Here is a 17203-nt window from a genome sequence, read left to right as displayed (position 1 = left end):
TAATGACTCCATTACCAAAATACAGAAAGACAGAATGAAAGAAAGGAAGACAGAAAGAAAATCTAAGTCCCTCAAGGGGGAATTCAGTTTTCATTCTGTTGTTATGTTACACATTACACACGCACACAGGCCCAAAATACAGACACCATAACACATGCATAAATGGAGAGATGTCAGAGCGAGGCGCCTTGACCAGTTGGGGGTGCCATGCTTGCTCAAGGGCACCTCGGCAGTGCCCAGGAGCATTAACTGGCACTTCTCCAACTACCAGTCTACACTCCCTAATTGATTTATACAAGGACTTGAACTGGCGACCTGCTGGTTCCCAAGCCAAGTCCCCATGGAGGGAGCTACTGTCACCCTGAATATCACTGTTAATAAAAGTTTTTGTACAATCGAGCAAAGAGAAACAGTGTCACTTTCGGCTCCAACTTTTCTCTGAGTTAAGAGATCTATATGCAACAGACAGATTCGTTTTCAAATCGGATGGAAAGAAGAGTTTGCAAATTCTTTAAAACAATGTTAAATGATATTCTGGGTTTTTGCAGCATCACCCATGATTTGGGTTTCAGAGAAACACATTTTTAGCTCTGTGGCTAGAATAATGCATGGGAGGCACACACTAGCTATCAGGATATTAAAGCAATGAATGAAATACAGTGGAAACAGCTTATAGAGATCGCTGTTACTGTGATCAACTGCTTATATGGATCAAGAAGCTTTTTGCTGAAACATAACTACATAAATGCTGAAATTAGTCTGATTACAGTGATTGTTTTGGGTCTTTTTATTCATGATAACATATGGAAAAACAATTTAAAACCATGTTAATTCTTCTTTTTTTTCTTTACTCCCATGATAGTTTGCCTTACCATAATCCATATGACGGGAAATAGCAAGTAATTTTCTCTCAATGAAAAATGTAGTGTCCTTGAAGCCGGTGGATTAATAATGCCCGGTCACATAATGCCTCCGTAATGAAACAGCTGTACCATATTTTGAAACACTCAATAAAATGTGGTACAGTAGCTGTCCGGTTCACTGCTCTATATTCATGTAAAAAAAAAAAATACAAATGTCAATTAGGTGTTATCTGCAGGAGAAAAATACATATCCATTAATAGTGATAATTTTGTCCCGAACAGATGTGATCACTCTTTGAGGTTTCCACTGTATTTGATTAGCAAACATCTTAAGGATTTATTGAAAGCTCGATGTTTTTATCTCAGTTAGGTGACAAAATGCAACTGTCTAAAATGGTCAGTTTTGTGTTTGTGATTGTACTGTACATACAAGTAGGTGTGTGTGTGTGTGTGTGTGTAGGTGTGTGCGTGTGTTTTTGTCTTTGAGTGCATGTGTACACATGGAGCAGAGAGCTTACTAGCTCTACACCCCTCCTGCATCTACCCTGTCCGCTGCATCCTCCTGCGCGTGTGCGCACACACACACACACACACACACACACACACACACACACACACACACAAACACAACAACAGTTAAATCCTATATATATCACTTGTTGTTAGACAGCTTGTGAAGCCAGCTCTCTTTATAATGAATGGGACCTATTTGTTTGGAGTACAAATGATTATGGAAAAACGGTTAGACAGCACAGAGCCTTTCATTAGGTTTCAGCCATGCATTTCCATAGTTTTCATTTGCTCAGATTTTGGAGGAAAATATAGATTAATGACATCCAACATCTGCTGCTGTCGTAGCATATGAATCTCTCTCTCCTCTCTTCCTTTATTTCCCAGTTTGTCCCTCTCTGTCCAACATGTCTCCATGTTAGTGACAGCTCTTTAAATTCAACTGGAATTAGTCATTTTCCAGTCATTTTCTCTTAATTTTTATTATTGTTAGTATTTTGTATACTTATTAAAGGCTTGTCAGTTTAATTCACATGCAGATTAATAATCTGACAGGTTCTGTTCAGATAGAATCTTTGGATACTAAACTGCTCGCACATCACCTCGTCCACATCATCTCCTATTTACATCCACCATAATAACACCCCGTCTCTGTTCAAGCAATCCTTAATACAATATCCAGATGATTGTGTGGCACATTTCCCTGCAACTGAATTTTCCTGGAACAAGTTATTGTTATTGATTTTACTTGGATTTTTAGAGTTGCATGCCGTAAATCCTCTATAACAGAATATAATTGGTTTAGATGGACAAATGTAGAGTCAAAACATCGAAACGTGTTTCCCAGAAAGGCGACTCCACCTTTCCAAGAAAAGTTTTCTCACAGGATTGTGTAACTGTGTAAACAAATGTGAATTACAAAAGCAGTTCAGTGTTTTTTAGTGTCTTCTTCCACTCAGTTTTCACATTTCTCCACTGAAGGGGGTGATGTTTGTGCACTTCCCTAAAATCTGAGATTCAAATGTACGCGTAGGTTTCAGAGGTTTAAATGCTTGTGAAAGACATCTGAACGCAGCACAAGGAAACTGATGTTGATCCAGGTGTTAAAGAGTTCAAACTAAATATTAATCATAGCAGAGTATTTTTATATGTTATCAGAGGTGGGCTTTAATTGTGAAATGTCAAGCACTTGCTCTCCAAAAGATGGACAAAAGGGGTCTATACACACACACACACACACACTTCATCACATTAAGCTGCCACTCTTGCTTTGCCAAATCTTTCTACTGCTCTCTTTTAACATGCACCGCTCGTTTCTTTCCCTCCTGTCATCTTCTTCTCTAACACACTTTCTGTCCTCGACCTCTGCTGCCCACTCTCAAACTGTTTACGCCCACATTTCTTCTTTCTGTCTTCTTTATCATTCTTCTATCCCCAAACTCTCTCCCTGTTAATCCCCCCCTTCTTTCCTTCTCCTCCTCTCCCATGTCTTGTCTCTCTCAGATGCAGGATGCTATGGGCTATGAGCTGCCATGGGTCTATTTTGTCTCTCTCGTCATCTTCGGCTCCTTTTTCGTTCTCAATCTCGTTCTGGGGGTGTTGAGCGGGTAAGAGGTTGTGCTGTTGGTCATGTGTGTACTAGTGTCTATGTCTGTGATGCGTGTGATGCGGCTGTACAGTGCGTAGTGTTTTTAGATTTGATAAATGACCATGCGGCAAGACTCCCTGGACCAAACATTTAAACTGCAGTGAAGCACTGAAGAGTGGAAAAAAAATTCATGGCTTGCACCCTATAAAAAGCTCAAGATTATGCGTTATTATTAGTGTTATTGTTGTAATTTTTATTGTTATTACCCGGGAAAATTCACTTACATGGCAGTATAGAGCCAGACGTCTTTTAAGTTCGTCTTTGTCTACAGTTGAGGAGAGATTAACTTGGTGATCACTGAACTGAGCAAAATCTCCAGCTCTCTCTCCCCTTTCTGTTCCACTCAATCAATCCTTTGTCTCAAGACTGAGAGAAACACACACTTGCACTCTTCCACACATATGTACACACACTCATATGCATACAGCAAAGGAAGTGATGAGCCCTCTGTCTATCTGTTCTGATCATGTCAGTTGACCTCAAGGGGCCACATGGAGTCACAACCTGTCTGTGATGGATAGATGGACACACACATATACATAACATCCAGACTTGCTTGTCTTTTGTCCAGCACAGGTTAAATTACACAGACAAGCAACTTTCTTTTGTCTTTTTGTCTTTCTTTTAGTGAAATTTGTTGGTTTTTGCTCAATCCATGTTTAAGATCCGCCTTTTATGTGTAGAAACATGGGTGTTTGTTTACATACATGTTTTCCTCTTGTGCAGATGAGCATGCATCTGCTTACATTGTTTGCATTTGTGTAGCATGTGCATATTTGTGCAGAGGCACGTGCTGCCCGTGTCTGTGTGTGTATATTTTGCTCGGGCAGGCGAGCTGGGTGCTGGTTTACCCCGCTCTGCCAAGTCACGCTGTTTTAGTACAAGCACCACCCGGCCTGTAGGGACACACTGGGGTATTAATAATTCACCCCTCAGGTCAGCTGTGGAGGTGGAACCTAAAAAGACTTGCACAACAGGGAAAACACAAACGGCAAAAAAAGGTTATTCTGAGGACAGAGTGAAGTCTGGAGGAAGCAAGGCATTAAAAATGGAAATTATAGGATGAGAGGCTACACTGGATAGGAAACAGCCGTTTTTGTAAGTGCACATAAAAGCATTACAGTCACCAGATATAAATAATTCAACTATCAGAGTAAAAAAAAAAACAGCATGAATGACCATAACAAAAATTATGACAATAAAAATAATGATGGTAATGAATGAGCCCTTAAAACTTTTAACTTAAAACAAGAACAAACCAAGACTAAATCAGCTTTTCAATAATAAAAACATTTTGAACCCAGAGCACATTGGTGCAATTTTTTTCAAAAACATTGGAAAAAAAGGCAATTAGCAACTTGGTAAGAAATATTCCACAAATTGCAAGAAATTAATCGATTTAGAAAATTGTTTTTTTTTAAAAGCTAGGGAAAAAATGTTAGGTTAAAAAGAAAAAAGCTAGGGCTACAAAACTATATTTGTAATTACCATACTTACATGTTTATAATTCTGTTACATAATTATTATTTTTAAGACCTTTTTTCAAGTGTTTGCCTTGTTTTTTTTACTTTGTTTTTCTTTTTATTTATGTTTTGTTTGTTTGTTTGTTGGTTTTGTTTTCTAATTTTCTTAGAAATTAGATAAATTCTTCTTTTGTAGCTCATTTCTTTCTTCCTGTGTTTTTGAAAGAAATCAAGCCAATATGCTAAGGAAAAAAAAGAGAATATTTTTTTCATGAGGAAAGTCACGATCATCAATCCATGGGAGTCTTGCTGCACGGTCTGTTGCGGCGTCTAACTAAAATGCCTTCTCTCCACAGTGATTAAGCCTGAAATGAGCATATTTGAGTGAATCAAACTGTTTTTTAATTTGCAACCTTCCCTTACATGCACTCAGCTTCTTCATACTCACAACCAGCTCTGAGTTGTTTTGTCTGTCATGAGTCATTCTTAACCCTCTGTCATTCTCATGGCTTCAGAAGGCCAAACAATCCTAAATTTTCAAATCCACGTTAAATAGAAACGTCAGATCCTTTGCCACGTAACCCTCTAAGTGACGCTGACAAATGCTATGAATGCACCATAATCTCAGCAGGAGTCCTGCAGAAGCGAGCGGCTCCATCTGTTGGGAACTTTCACCAACCATCTAACTCCTTCCCTCCTCCTCTCCCTCCTAACATCCCTCACTGCTACTTCATCACTACCCTTTCTTCTCTCTCTCTCTTTTTCTTCCCTCCATCTTTACCTTCCATCCACTATCCATCCTTACTGTCTCCTCTCCTTGGTGCCCCACTCCTCCATGCCTCCATCTCTCCACCTAGGTGAATGATGCAGTAGGGTACAAGTGGCCCTGGGTGTATTTTGTCACCTTAATCATCATTGGATCCTTCTTTGTGCTAAACTTGGTTCTGGGGGTATTAAGCGGGTAAGGGCAAGGTTAAAGGTCACTTGAGACTAACTTCTCCCTCTTTCTCCTTCATGCTGTTGTTCTTATAGAGCTTTGCTGTTTGTTTTTACCAAAGGGAACTCTTCATTTCTGTCAGCTTCCTGCTTCAGACAAGAAATGGTGTTTAACCAGTACTGTACAAACGAGTTTTGCATTTTTGTCACTGTCTTGGCTTTTATTTTTCCTTTTTTGGAGCATTAGGATGTCACTTATTTGACTTAGAAAACCTAATCGACTCTCCCATAAACTTCCCCTTTCATGCTTTGTTTAAGTATTGAAACTAGCAATTGAGAGCACAAACTCATTGGGAAAATGTTTAACAAACAAAGTGAAAAGCAGGGTCATTTTCTTATTGATTTCTATTCAGTCAGACTTCTTTTTTTGGAAATGCAGGCTTAAGGCACTTCCCCATTGACTTCACTTTACAGACCCGAAGGCAAAGTCCACTTCTTTTATACAGTCTGTGTTTACAAGTCACATACAGGCATGCATCGTCAGAATAATCGTTCAGGTACAGTTTTAGACTGACTGTTGTGACATTGTACTTCAGCATCTTGCTCTAGGGCATGTAATCTAGACAGATGGGTATTTTTTTGCCATTGAGAACTCTTGGATAGTGCCAATATCAAAAAGGTCTCATTCAGTACAACTTTATGCTCTCTATAACTCCATAGTGTTGCTTTTATAGAATAGCACTTTTACTGACATAAAATGTTTAGTTCTCAGTGCTGCTTGAATGGCACAAACAGTGTCATTTCAGTTCAAAATAAAGACAGCCATAAGCAGCCTGCAGTATAACATCATGGTCTCTGTGGACGCAGCCTAATATAACCAAATGAAAGCTGTGTTTGTAGACTACTGTGAAGATATTGACAAACACTTTGCTGCTTGCAGTTGGATTTCAGCTTTCGGGAACACACTCCAGTGTTAACTTTAACCTTGTCTTATTGTTCATGGTTATCGGCCACCCACCTGCCTCTGTCAAAAAACTAGAATCATCAACTTTGCAATTAATTTTGCTTTTTGTTGTAGAAAATCACAACTAATGTGTGAAAATGACATTAGTACATCGTCTTCTTGTTCTGCTTGTTTCTTCACATGCCATAGGATAAGACGAACTTGGGTAGGGAACAGGTTAAGGGGGAGTGAAGTGCGTCACCCCTGACTGACTGACCCGAATCTGACTCTCGATACCCGCAGTGATGTGACAGCAGCATTGTGGGAAAAATAATAGAGGTCTATCTGTTCCAAACAGCTTGGGGGGTTTGGCTGTCTGACTCTTTGTCTGACTTCTGACTAATGATGCTGTCAACACGCTACACAGCCTGACCTTTTACCAACTGCTTCCTCTATAGAGTGTGTGTGGGTCTCAGATTGGCATAATAACTAATGGCTAAACAGGAAGAAGGAGAGTGACGGATGTAGAGGCAGAAACATCGGGTGTGACTGTGTTTGTCTGGACTTGATGTAATATGTAAAGAGAAAGAATGAGGAGAGACGGTGTTTTGAAAGAGAACAGTGGAGGAGAATAAGGAACAGAGTGAGGAGAAAAGGAGAAATGAGATGATGACAATGAGGAAAAATAAGAGTGATGAGTTTTGCACCCACAACCGCAGTCGCACACACATACAGTACGTGCTGGCACACACAAACACCGATCAATAGGATTGGGTCTCCTGCTAATGTTCTGACAAGCGAGACAGTAGCAGTTTGTCCTAATGCTCATTGATCTGTCGTGTGTATGTGTGTCTGTCTGTTCCATAATTTCTCTAAATTTTACACACAACACACACACACACACTCTCTCTCTATCTCCCTTTCTCACTCTCTTTCTCCCTCTCTCTCTATTTCACACACACACACACACACACACACACACACACACACACACACACACACGCACACACACAGAAAGAGAGACTCTAATTCTGTTCCAGGGTATAGACTGACTGTAAAAATCAATAAAATGGCACATGACAGTCTATAGAGTTTAATTATGGATCCTGGTCGTGCTCTCCAGGGCACCTCTTTAATTAAAATCTATGTACTGATTGCATAATATCTGGTGAACCTTCAGGTAAGTCTGAAACTTTTTTTAGACTAATATAGCTGCAAAAAGTCTCACCTAATTGAGGATTATTATATAAAAACATATACGTGCAGCTGGTAGGGCATTCACTGGGACATTTTTTTTTATTAACCCAATAATATCAATCAGTTCTTATTAAAAAAGGTTTGAAATACAACCAGCAAAGGGTTATCTAATGCAGGCAGGACCCACCTCAGGGTGCAAAGCATTAGAGTCCTTGATTGGCTGTTGGAGGCTGTAAGCCGCCATCTGATTAGACTAAATCCCCAGCACGCTTGTCTGAGCTGGAGATACTGTGACTGCAGAAACAAGGCCACTGCTTTCTTGCACGAATAGCTGGACACCCTCCCTCTCTAAATACCTTATATTATGTTTATTTAACATGGCATGGAATAGAAAATTATTGTTCAGTCACATTTATATTCAACAATAACCAAAGTTATGTCCACCTTTGGCCGTTAGAAGGTCAACTCTACTCTGTGACTTGTCATCAGCAACTACCTATAACACCCCAGCTGCATATCTACTCTAAATGCATTGCCACTGCTTTAGTACTGCACCATGTTTCAAACCACTGATGGACTACAACGATGCACATAATTGAATTGTGGTTTTGATAGTCGACAGTTCTGTGAAACCCCTAGCAGCTGGCAAGACTGTAATGTCAAAAGCTAAGATAACTGATGAGCAGGGAACTCTACAGACCAAACTGATATATCCTCATTCAAAATAGTCATGACAGAGTGACGCCAGCAGAGTTTACTTGTCAGTGGACCTTCAAATGTGGATTTTTACGCTTTTTAGCTGCAAGTGTTCCCAAGCATCCCAGCTCCTGTCAGCTCTCATCCAAATAAATTCTTTGCCTCCAACCTGACTTTGACCTTCCCCAAGTGCAGCGTTTAATCAAATGTTCCTTAATTCTTTCTTTCGTCCTGACACCTGGAAGTAATTTCACCAGGTTTCATCATAATCTTTCAATATTTCACACTCACCTAACATTGATTTTAGTTGTCTTAAATCATCTTTGCTTATGTCCTTGAAAAAGCAGGCACCATACTGTATTAATAAGAAAAAATTAAAAAGAAAAAAATTTTAAAAAGTTGTGCAAATTCTGTATTTACATTTTTCAATCTTTGCAAGATTACAAACAAATGAAAAGCAGAGGCATAAAATAAAGCACTCAGTTTACTTGAACATCTTCCTTCCGACCTAAGGCCAAAACCTCTGGGTGGTGACCGAAAAAATGAGGTGTCAGACTATAGGTGAGGAGCTCAGTGATGCAGGACGACATCGGTGCAGAGCCGCCTCTTCTCTAATTTGACAGGAGCGAGCTGAGGCTGTACAGCTGGTGAGGGATGCCCTCTCTGTCCCTCCCTCTGGGGTTGTACCAAGCACATTGTAACTGGGAGGAGACCCAGGGGTGGACTGACGAAACTACAACTCCCAGCAGACTTGGGAGCACCTGGGGCCCTGGTGCTTGGGGACAGCAACAATTGGATGACTAATCTGTATGAATTACAAAATTTCGCCCCATCATGACTATAAGTATATGATGGAACATTACAATGGTATAAAATGATGCATTTGTGACACTTGTAGTGTTACATCTCTTCCAAACTGGCTGCAATACATCAAATTCTGTCAGTTTTTTCCAATGAAAATGTCCCAAACCTGCTTCCTGTGTCAATAATCAAGCAAAGCAACATGTGGTTTGTTAAAAAAAAAAAATCGCCCTGTCACTGTTTTTACAAAGTTAATCTTGCTCCATCTTCAAAATATTAATATTGTCAAAGCCATAAACTGTATTTAAAGATATACAGTTATACAGAAGATACACAGTCTTAGTTTATAATTTAAGAGGTTAAGGAAATGACTAAAACTTAAGAAAATAAAGCTACTTATGAATAAATAACTTACTGTTATTTAAAACAAAACGGCATAAAAAAAAAAAAAATCTCATGCCCTCCAGTTGTGGCTCAGGAGAAGAAGATCAGCATTACCGAGGTCCGGATATTGATCAGTTTGTGAGCGTGTGTAAATGTTTAAGTGATGAGCAGGTGGCACTTTGTTTGGTAGTTCCAGCCAAAAGTATATGAATGTATGTGAATGGGTGATCTTGTGTAAAAGCACTTTGGTTGGTCAGCAGAGTAGAAAGGTGTTATACAAATGCAGTCCATTTACCATCTAGCATCCCTTGTTAGTATACCTGGACATGTTTTTGTGCTCAATCCGCCAGAGTTTGCTTGCAGACTTTATGTTAACAAAGGGTGTCAAGTGTAGTGTTTAGTGTTTAGTATTTGTTTTGTCTGTTCACACCTGAATCAGCTGAAATTTGAGCAGCAGCTAACACTTATGGGAAAGTATTTGCTGTTTTTTTCCCACTTAAAATTCTCTCCTTCCCCACAAAGTAAAAGAAATTTATTCACTCTTGGTCAGTCACTTGGGGTGTCTCAATTCACAGTCCCAGCAGCACATCAGGCTTAATGATCAGAATCCAGCTACATCAATTCAGACAGTTTGTAAATGTTGGGAACAAATTGCAGACAAATAGATTGCTAAACAGTAGTGCAGTATAATCAGTCTACTGGTGAATGTATGTATCTGTTGGCTAATTAAACATATATATGAATAAACTGGACCGTTATATATGTGAGTCCAGCTCCAATGTGTCTGCCTGGAAGAGCTTCCCTCTGTATTTGCATACTAACACCTTGTCTCCTTGGCAGCTTTTCTCTCTTCACTTTATATTTGTTTTCTCTCTTCGGCAGGTTTTCCCTCCTTCCTGTTCTGAAGCACTGTATAATATTTTGTATTAACACAGTATTGTCACATGATTTGTTTTGCAGCACTTCAGTCAAGATTTTCAGATTCTTTCTCCCCTCCCTCTGTTTCGGCACTTTCTCTCTCTCTCTATCCCCCAAATGCTCTCCCCCCTTCCTGCCATCCTGCTCCCTGCTCGCAGAGAGTTTTCCAAGGAGAGAGAGAAGGCCAAGGCACGAGGTGACTTCCAGAAACTCAGAGAAAAACAGCAACTGGAAGAGGACCTCAAGGTAGGCTCTTCTCTGTGTGTGTCTGTATATCTTTTTATCTATCTAATAATCTAATCTATAATGATCATACATATTTATTTCTCAGAGTATATGTATACTTCATTAAAAACCCAAATATTTAAGAACAAAACAACTTCAGTAGGCTAAAGTTGTAGAGAAAGAGAGTGCACTAATGCAGGCGTTAACATTACACAGCCAACACATGTAGATACAGTCTAACATCAGGGAAACATGTACACATGGTTGCAAATTTTGGATATTTGTCCTGCTGGAACATGTCCGCTACAAAGATTTTAATTTAGAAGCCTTTATTTGGGATTTTTTGCATTAGAAAGTGCCACTATAATCCCTGAGGGTCATTCTCTCTATGAAAGTGCAGATGAAGTTTAAAAAAAAAAAAAAAACATTAATTATATTATAGTAGAAATAAGCAGAACCTGAAAATGAGCATAAGTCCACTTTAAAAATCACAGTAAGTATCTGCAGTAACATCTGTTCGTCCTTATATCATCGAAGAGTGTTCAGTATAAGAATAGCATACAAAAACATGAAGAAACATAATGAATGCTGAAGCATTTCATTCATTAAAACCCAAACTAATGTCAGATGACTGTAGTTTTGTTGATAAGTACATTGCTTACCAATCAGTATTTCTTTTGTCTGTGTGTTTTAACGTGTGTGTGAATATAGGGCTATTTAGACTGGATCACTCAGGCTGAAGACATCGACCCAGAGAATGAAGAGGAGGGCCTGGACGATGACAAACCTAGAAACCGTGAGTACAACAGTGTGTGTGTGTGTGTGTGTGTGTGTGTGTGTGTGTGTGTGTGTGTGTGTGTGTGTGTGTGTGTGTGTGTGTGTGTGCGTGTGTGATTTTAACTGTAAAATATGTCAAGAGGAAATGATGATCTGTTTACTTGCCGCAGTTTGCCTTGAGGATGATTGTGCACATGTGTCTGTGATTTGTATAAATTGTTGTGTAGTGGTATTGGCATTTAGTATTTCCTGTGTTTTAGGTGTGGTCGGATTGATTGTGTTTATATCTGAAGATATTTCAGGCTTAGTGCGCACTGCAAGTTGTGAGGTTAACTGCGTATGTTTGTGTCAAATCTAGTGTTTCGTTTGGAAGTAGTGAGCTCACTGCAGTATGCATTATGTGGTGGAGGTGGCTCACAGTGAGTGAATGAACGACTGACTTACTGACAGAGTGACTGACAGACTGAGAGGATGTTAATATTGTCTGCTTGTTTTGGCTGAGAACCCTCCTGAGGTTTAAAACCTGTTTAGATATTAGTGGAATGTGTCAGACTGCAGCTAATAGCCTCTGGGCACACACTACACGCACACACTTATGCAAAGTCTCACACACATATTGTAGGTACACACCCTTAGGAATGAGTGTGCTTGCGCTGTGACAGAAATGTACACACACAGATTAACACCCTCCAGAGAGAGGCAGCCACTCATCCTACATGTCTCCCCAGGATTGAGCTACATTTCCTGGGGTTGTAGAATATAGCGCTGGCCTCTTTTGGCCTGGAGGTTTGATCTTAAAAGTAGATAGATTGAACTCTAGAGAAGAATGGTGAGAAAGAGAGGAAGCAATTCAACAAAAAGTGTGTCTGTACTACAGTATGTACTATTTTGTAAATGCTTAGAGCTCAGCTTGCTCACATTGATGATGAATGAATGAATGATGAGGACTAAATATGCAGCGGCAGAGCATGCATTCTGCACACAGCGTGCTCAACCTCTATGAAGCACTGTGGCTCATTCTGAGAAACACTGACGACTGCCAAAAAGAAAGAAAGAAAAAATGATGATCTAATCTTTCAGTGGAGCTCAAGGAATTACCATGGTCAAATGAGCAATGACCCAATTTACATGAAAATAAGGCACAACACTCCTGTGGCTAATCCGTAACAAATCTGCTTGTTTTCACCTGTTAGTGTTGTGCTCCCCTGGGCCAATCAGTGTGGCAAAAACACATCAGCAGTGGCTGGCATATTAACAAACAAATACAGTATGTGGCCCTCCAGTTGGGCCAATTTTTAAAATGTCACATCACAATATTGAGATCCTTCTTTCAAGTTCTGCATCGCTGATATTATGTACTTTATCCAAACAAGATTCAGTTAATTGTAGGAGAAAACAGGGCAGAATGTTTAAGTGCTCGATCGAGCGTGGTCCAATATAAACATTTACATATGTTTCAGACTCAAATTTGCCAAATAGATAAAAGTTTAAGTTTAAGTATTAAAATCATGGGCATTATACAAGTGAAAGACTCAATCCATTACTTTGATTATTTCATAGTCACTGAGAGAAGTTGCAGCAGTGTGAACTGGCTTGGCTCAGCTCGACCCAAGCTGGCTGATGGTTTTCGCTGGCGACTCAGCTTATGAAGTTGCCAGTATCTAGTTTTAGAACATAAAGCACGTCACCTGTTTCAACAATCAGTTTCTAGCAAAGTCACCTGCCCAAGTCAGTCACAAACTGTCAGTAGATGGCGTGCTTGCTTGCAGTCTCTGACAAAAAATATCTATCTCCGCCCACCGATTGACTAGTTTGTCTCATTTACATTCCTGTGGCTGTTGACACGTGTTGGTTTGTCCTCACAGTGTGTCGGTGTCGGACGATTGGACGCTACTGTTGCTACTTTATCTGCACGTCACACACATACACACATACTCATTGACTGATTTATCAATGCTGGTTATTTAAAAGATTGTAGTGTATTTACTATAAAAACATTCTATCTGAAGCTCAGGTCATGTTAATGTTTTTACTGTTTTTTTACTGGAGATGCATCTGAGAGACCCCTTGATAAAATATTATCAAGATACAATATTCTTGGGATTTGTATTTTTAAATTTTTTTGCGATATGCATTGTGTATTGGTATAACATCTATTGCAATTTGTTGCGATTTTTTACCTTTTGTTAACTGCAAATCATGTCCCTAAAGGATTTTTTAAAAATATTTGTTTTATTTCATAAGATAAAAATCAGTTCTTCCCACCCCAGTCATTTTTATTTCAGCAAACTATATTTAGTGGACTGAAAAAGTTGTTGATTTTATTATGTTAGTAGGCTGCCAAAAGTTTAATTTGTATTTGCAATATTAAAAATGTATAAAATATAAAATTTAAAATTCAAAACTTTGCCTCTGTGTATTGATACAATATTGTCATGCAAAGGGATTGATTTTTTCCCCGCAATCCTAGCAAGTACCTTACCATTAGTATCCTCATTCTCTTTTCAAGTAGCAACAAATTATATTCAGCTCCAAAATAAGCCTAAAAAGTTGAGAGTCAGCACTGAAGTACAGATACACCATCTCGTCTTGTCTTTTTAGTCTCGTCTCATTGCATTGGTGCAAACTCCCAGGTTTTGTTGCAGACCGGCACTTTGTAAGTAGTTGCTAGTTTCACCTCATGTTATTGCGAATCTTTGATCCAAACTGGTCTTTAGGCCTTTAGATTTAGATGACAAAATGACTGATACATATGATCAGAAGTTCTCAATCAGAAAAATCAATGATCCCTCTGTTTGTGAAGGTGTAATATCACATGCTCCCTTATTGCTCTGTCTCCCTCTCCCCTTAATGGATGGATCCTCCTCCGGGAAGACGAATGAGGGCAGTTTGTCCCTGCTGCAGGACACACACACACACACACACACACACACACACACACACACACATATCCTAAGAAGGGGTCAGAGACTTAGAGAATAGAAGAGAGGATAGCAGAAGGGAAAATAGATGCTGAGATATGAAAGAATGGAATAGAATAGAAATATCGAGTGTGTGTAATGGAGAGGGTATCTGGGACACAGTTCAGATGGGATTTCACATCATGAACAAGTCATACCAGTGACCACACACTCACACAGAGACCACACACCTTTCCACGTGTCTATCCATCATCCCATCATTACATCAAGACCTACAGGGGCATAACATTGACGAATGATGTGAGTAGCGTGTTCATATGAAGACAAAGAGCGAGAGTAGAAGATGTCATTCACTATATTGATTTTTACTGTTTTTAGTAACCGCATGAGTGAGCGTACATGCATCAGAAGCCTTTAAAATATATTGGTTGTCATTTGTGAGACTGCACTCACACACTCAAATATGATGATAAGGCGTGATATGAATGGTGCGTTAGTTAATGTGCCTTATTTATTTATGTGTATATGTATCATATGTTGTGTGTGTTTCCTTTCATCTCAGGGGCATACTGTATGCGTGTGTACATGTGTCTTGCATGCTCTCTCTCACCCTCTATCGTCTTGTTCTTGCATGCTGTCGTCTTGTTTTGGTATCCTGCCACTGCTGTCGGTGGTAGGAGTGTCCCCAGCCCACCTGGGTAAGAAGACCAGTAAGCTTGCCTGGTTCAGTCACTCTGCTGACTCGCAGGACGGTATGTGTGCGTCTCCGTGCCGTGTGTGTTTGTGACGTGTTTTTGTGTGTAGTCCGTTGTGATCAGGCTTGTGTTGTTATTAAAATTTCATAGTGTAATGATGCTTTGGTTGAAATATTCTAAATTTCAATGAATAAGAAATAACATCTGATGGGCTTTTGGTCAAGATGCCTCCATTAAGCTGGAGTGTGGGACTTTTACATATAAATGAAGTCCATTACATTCAAGCCTTTGCCATGCAGGTTCACAATGATGTGTTTTTTAAAGCAACATAATGCAACTTGTAATTGATTGTAGTCTCATTCCCAAGTCGTCAGATAGATGGTGATGACATGGTGATAGTCATGAAGATGTGGAAGTGTAGCAGTTGGAAGTGTGGCATGCATTTTGAAAATATTTTTGGAAACTATATATTGTTTATTAGAATATTAAGGTTTTTTTTAAGTATCTGCATACTTTGGACTATTCTCTTTGATGAAATTGACTATTCTGTCATGTGTTTTTCTGATGAACAATTTAATTGCCTGTGGTCTTCATAAAGGTCTTAAAACAACACCGAAAGAAATTATTTTAAAAAGGAGATGCGTAAAATGTGTGTTAATGGCATGACACTTTAAAGTGTGGAGTTGGATTGGCTGCCTCTTGTGTTTGCTGTTGCTCATTGTGATAATGGTGGTTATAAAATTCTATTTTACTATAGTATTTTTTAATTAGAATATATTCATTTATCTGTTTCTCAGCCCATGTCTGCATGTGAAGCCTACATGTTTTTTTTTTTATATATATGTAATTTAATGTCCTGCTTTGTGTTTTTCACTTGAATTCTGGTGTTGTGTGTGTGTGTGTGTGTGTGTGTGTGTGTGTATAGTGCCCAAGAAGCCGGTTTTCATTCTTCAAAGCTTAAATGATGTGCAGTTATTGGTTAAGTTACATGAATAACTGTACTATTATCTGCTGTATGAGTGTGTGTGTGCAGCTGTTAAGCTGTGCATTTGCATACATGTCTGTGTACTACGTGTTTGCTCCATGTTCTGTGTGTGCTGTTTTTATTTCTGCTCCTGTGCAAATTGACTCACTCAAAGATTATTGCAAGTGCTTTTCTGCAGTATTCTTGGACAATCATATATGAATCACTGGGGAAAAATGAGCGGAGTCCAACAATAGAATGATCCCAATATGGACAAGCATATTAATATGAATGTACAGGTTTACAATGATGCACATAGTGTGAGAGGACGGGGTCAAGTTGACAGAAAACAATAGCTGTTATGTTGTCCAAAAGGAAGGAGAATAGCATGGACAAAACTGTATTGTAATGTGTTTTTGCATGTTGATTACCACTCTCTACATACATATGGATTCATATTCATTCTGTCTGTCTCGCTTTATCTTCTGTAATTTCTTTTTAACTTAGAGAATGAGAAGGTTTTAGTTCAGATATGATGGCAAATTGTGTCAATAAAACAGAAACTAAAACACAAAATGGTAAAAAAAGAAGACAAAGGAAGCCAAGTTATGCATCTAAAATTGTAGTGATAGCTGGAGTATTGCAAAGAGATGTGACTGTTAAGAGCGAATGTCATTTTTTCAGGAGCAATCATGTTTCTTTGAAATAGATTGTTTATGTCGTCAGTAGGGCTGGGTATTGATACATGACCTATGTGCTGCAGGCTGTCCTCAATCATATAATAGGAGCCAAGAGGAAAGTCAGGACAGGTAGTGTTAAGAGAAACACAGTAAGGAAAGGGAGGAAGGTCAGGGTTGAGTTTGTGTCAAACAGAGAACATCAAATCATACAATGATTCTTTTCCTAAACCGAACCAAACTGGTAAAGGTGCTGCTTTGCAAGTTATCATGGTGCTAATTTGTAAGATGTATGACGTGTGTGCATAATCTTTTGTAAGATATCATATAAACACTGTGTGTTACGTTTTTTAAGATATTATATGGACCATTGTATGAGGATATCTTGCGGCACTTTAAGATATCGACTAAAATAACCCGATATCAAAGTACCCAGTATCGAATCTTCTCCTGTCAAACAATACTGTTTGTTTTTGTACCATTGGACTATTTGTATGGTTTTGTTTTCAGCAGCTACAACCCATGCAGTCTGTGGTGTGGTGAAGTCAAGCACTCTGTATTTGACGGATATAGTCATTCAGCATT

At 39.1% G+C, this 17203-nt stretch overlaps 1 protein-coding gene across 1 annotated transcript in view; it reads left to right on the top strand.

Annotated features, from left to right (window-relative positions):
• Positions 1 to 17203, top strand: part of LOC121961140 (voltage-dependent L-type calcium channel subunit alpha-1C-like) — a 185241-nt gene that overhangs the window by 98585 nt on the left and 69453 nt on the right. The window contains 3 exon segments of the mRNA XM_042511013.1: positions 2877 to 2980; positions 10518 to 10605; positions 11296 to 11380. Coding sequence (XP_042366947.1) covers positions 2877 to 2980; positions 10518 to 10605; positions 11296 to 11380 — 277 coding nt within the window.

This window comes from Plectropomus leopardus, chromosome 22 (genome assembly GCF_008729295.1).
Source record: "Plectropomus leopardus isolate mb chromosome 22, YSFRI_Pleo_2.0, whole genome shotgun sequence".
Lineage (NCBI taxonomy): Eukaryota > Metazoa > Chordata > Actinopteri > Perciformes > Serranidae > Plectropomus > Plectropomus leopardus.
The sequence above is the reverse complement of the archived record's forward strand: the minus strand, read 5'-3'. Positions and strand labels throughout refer to the sequence as shown.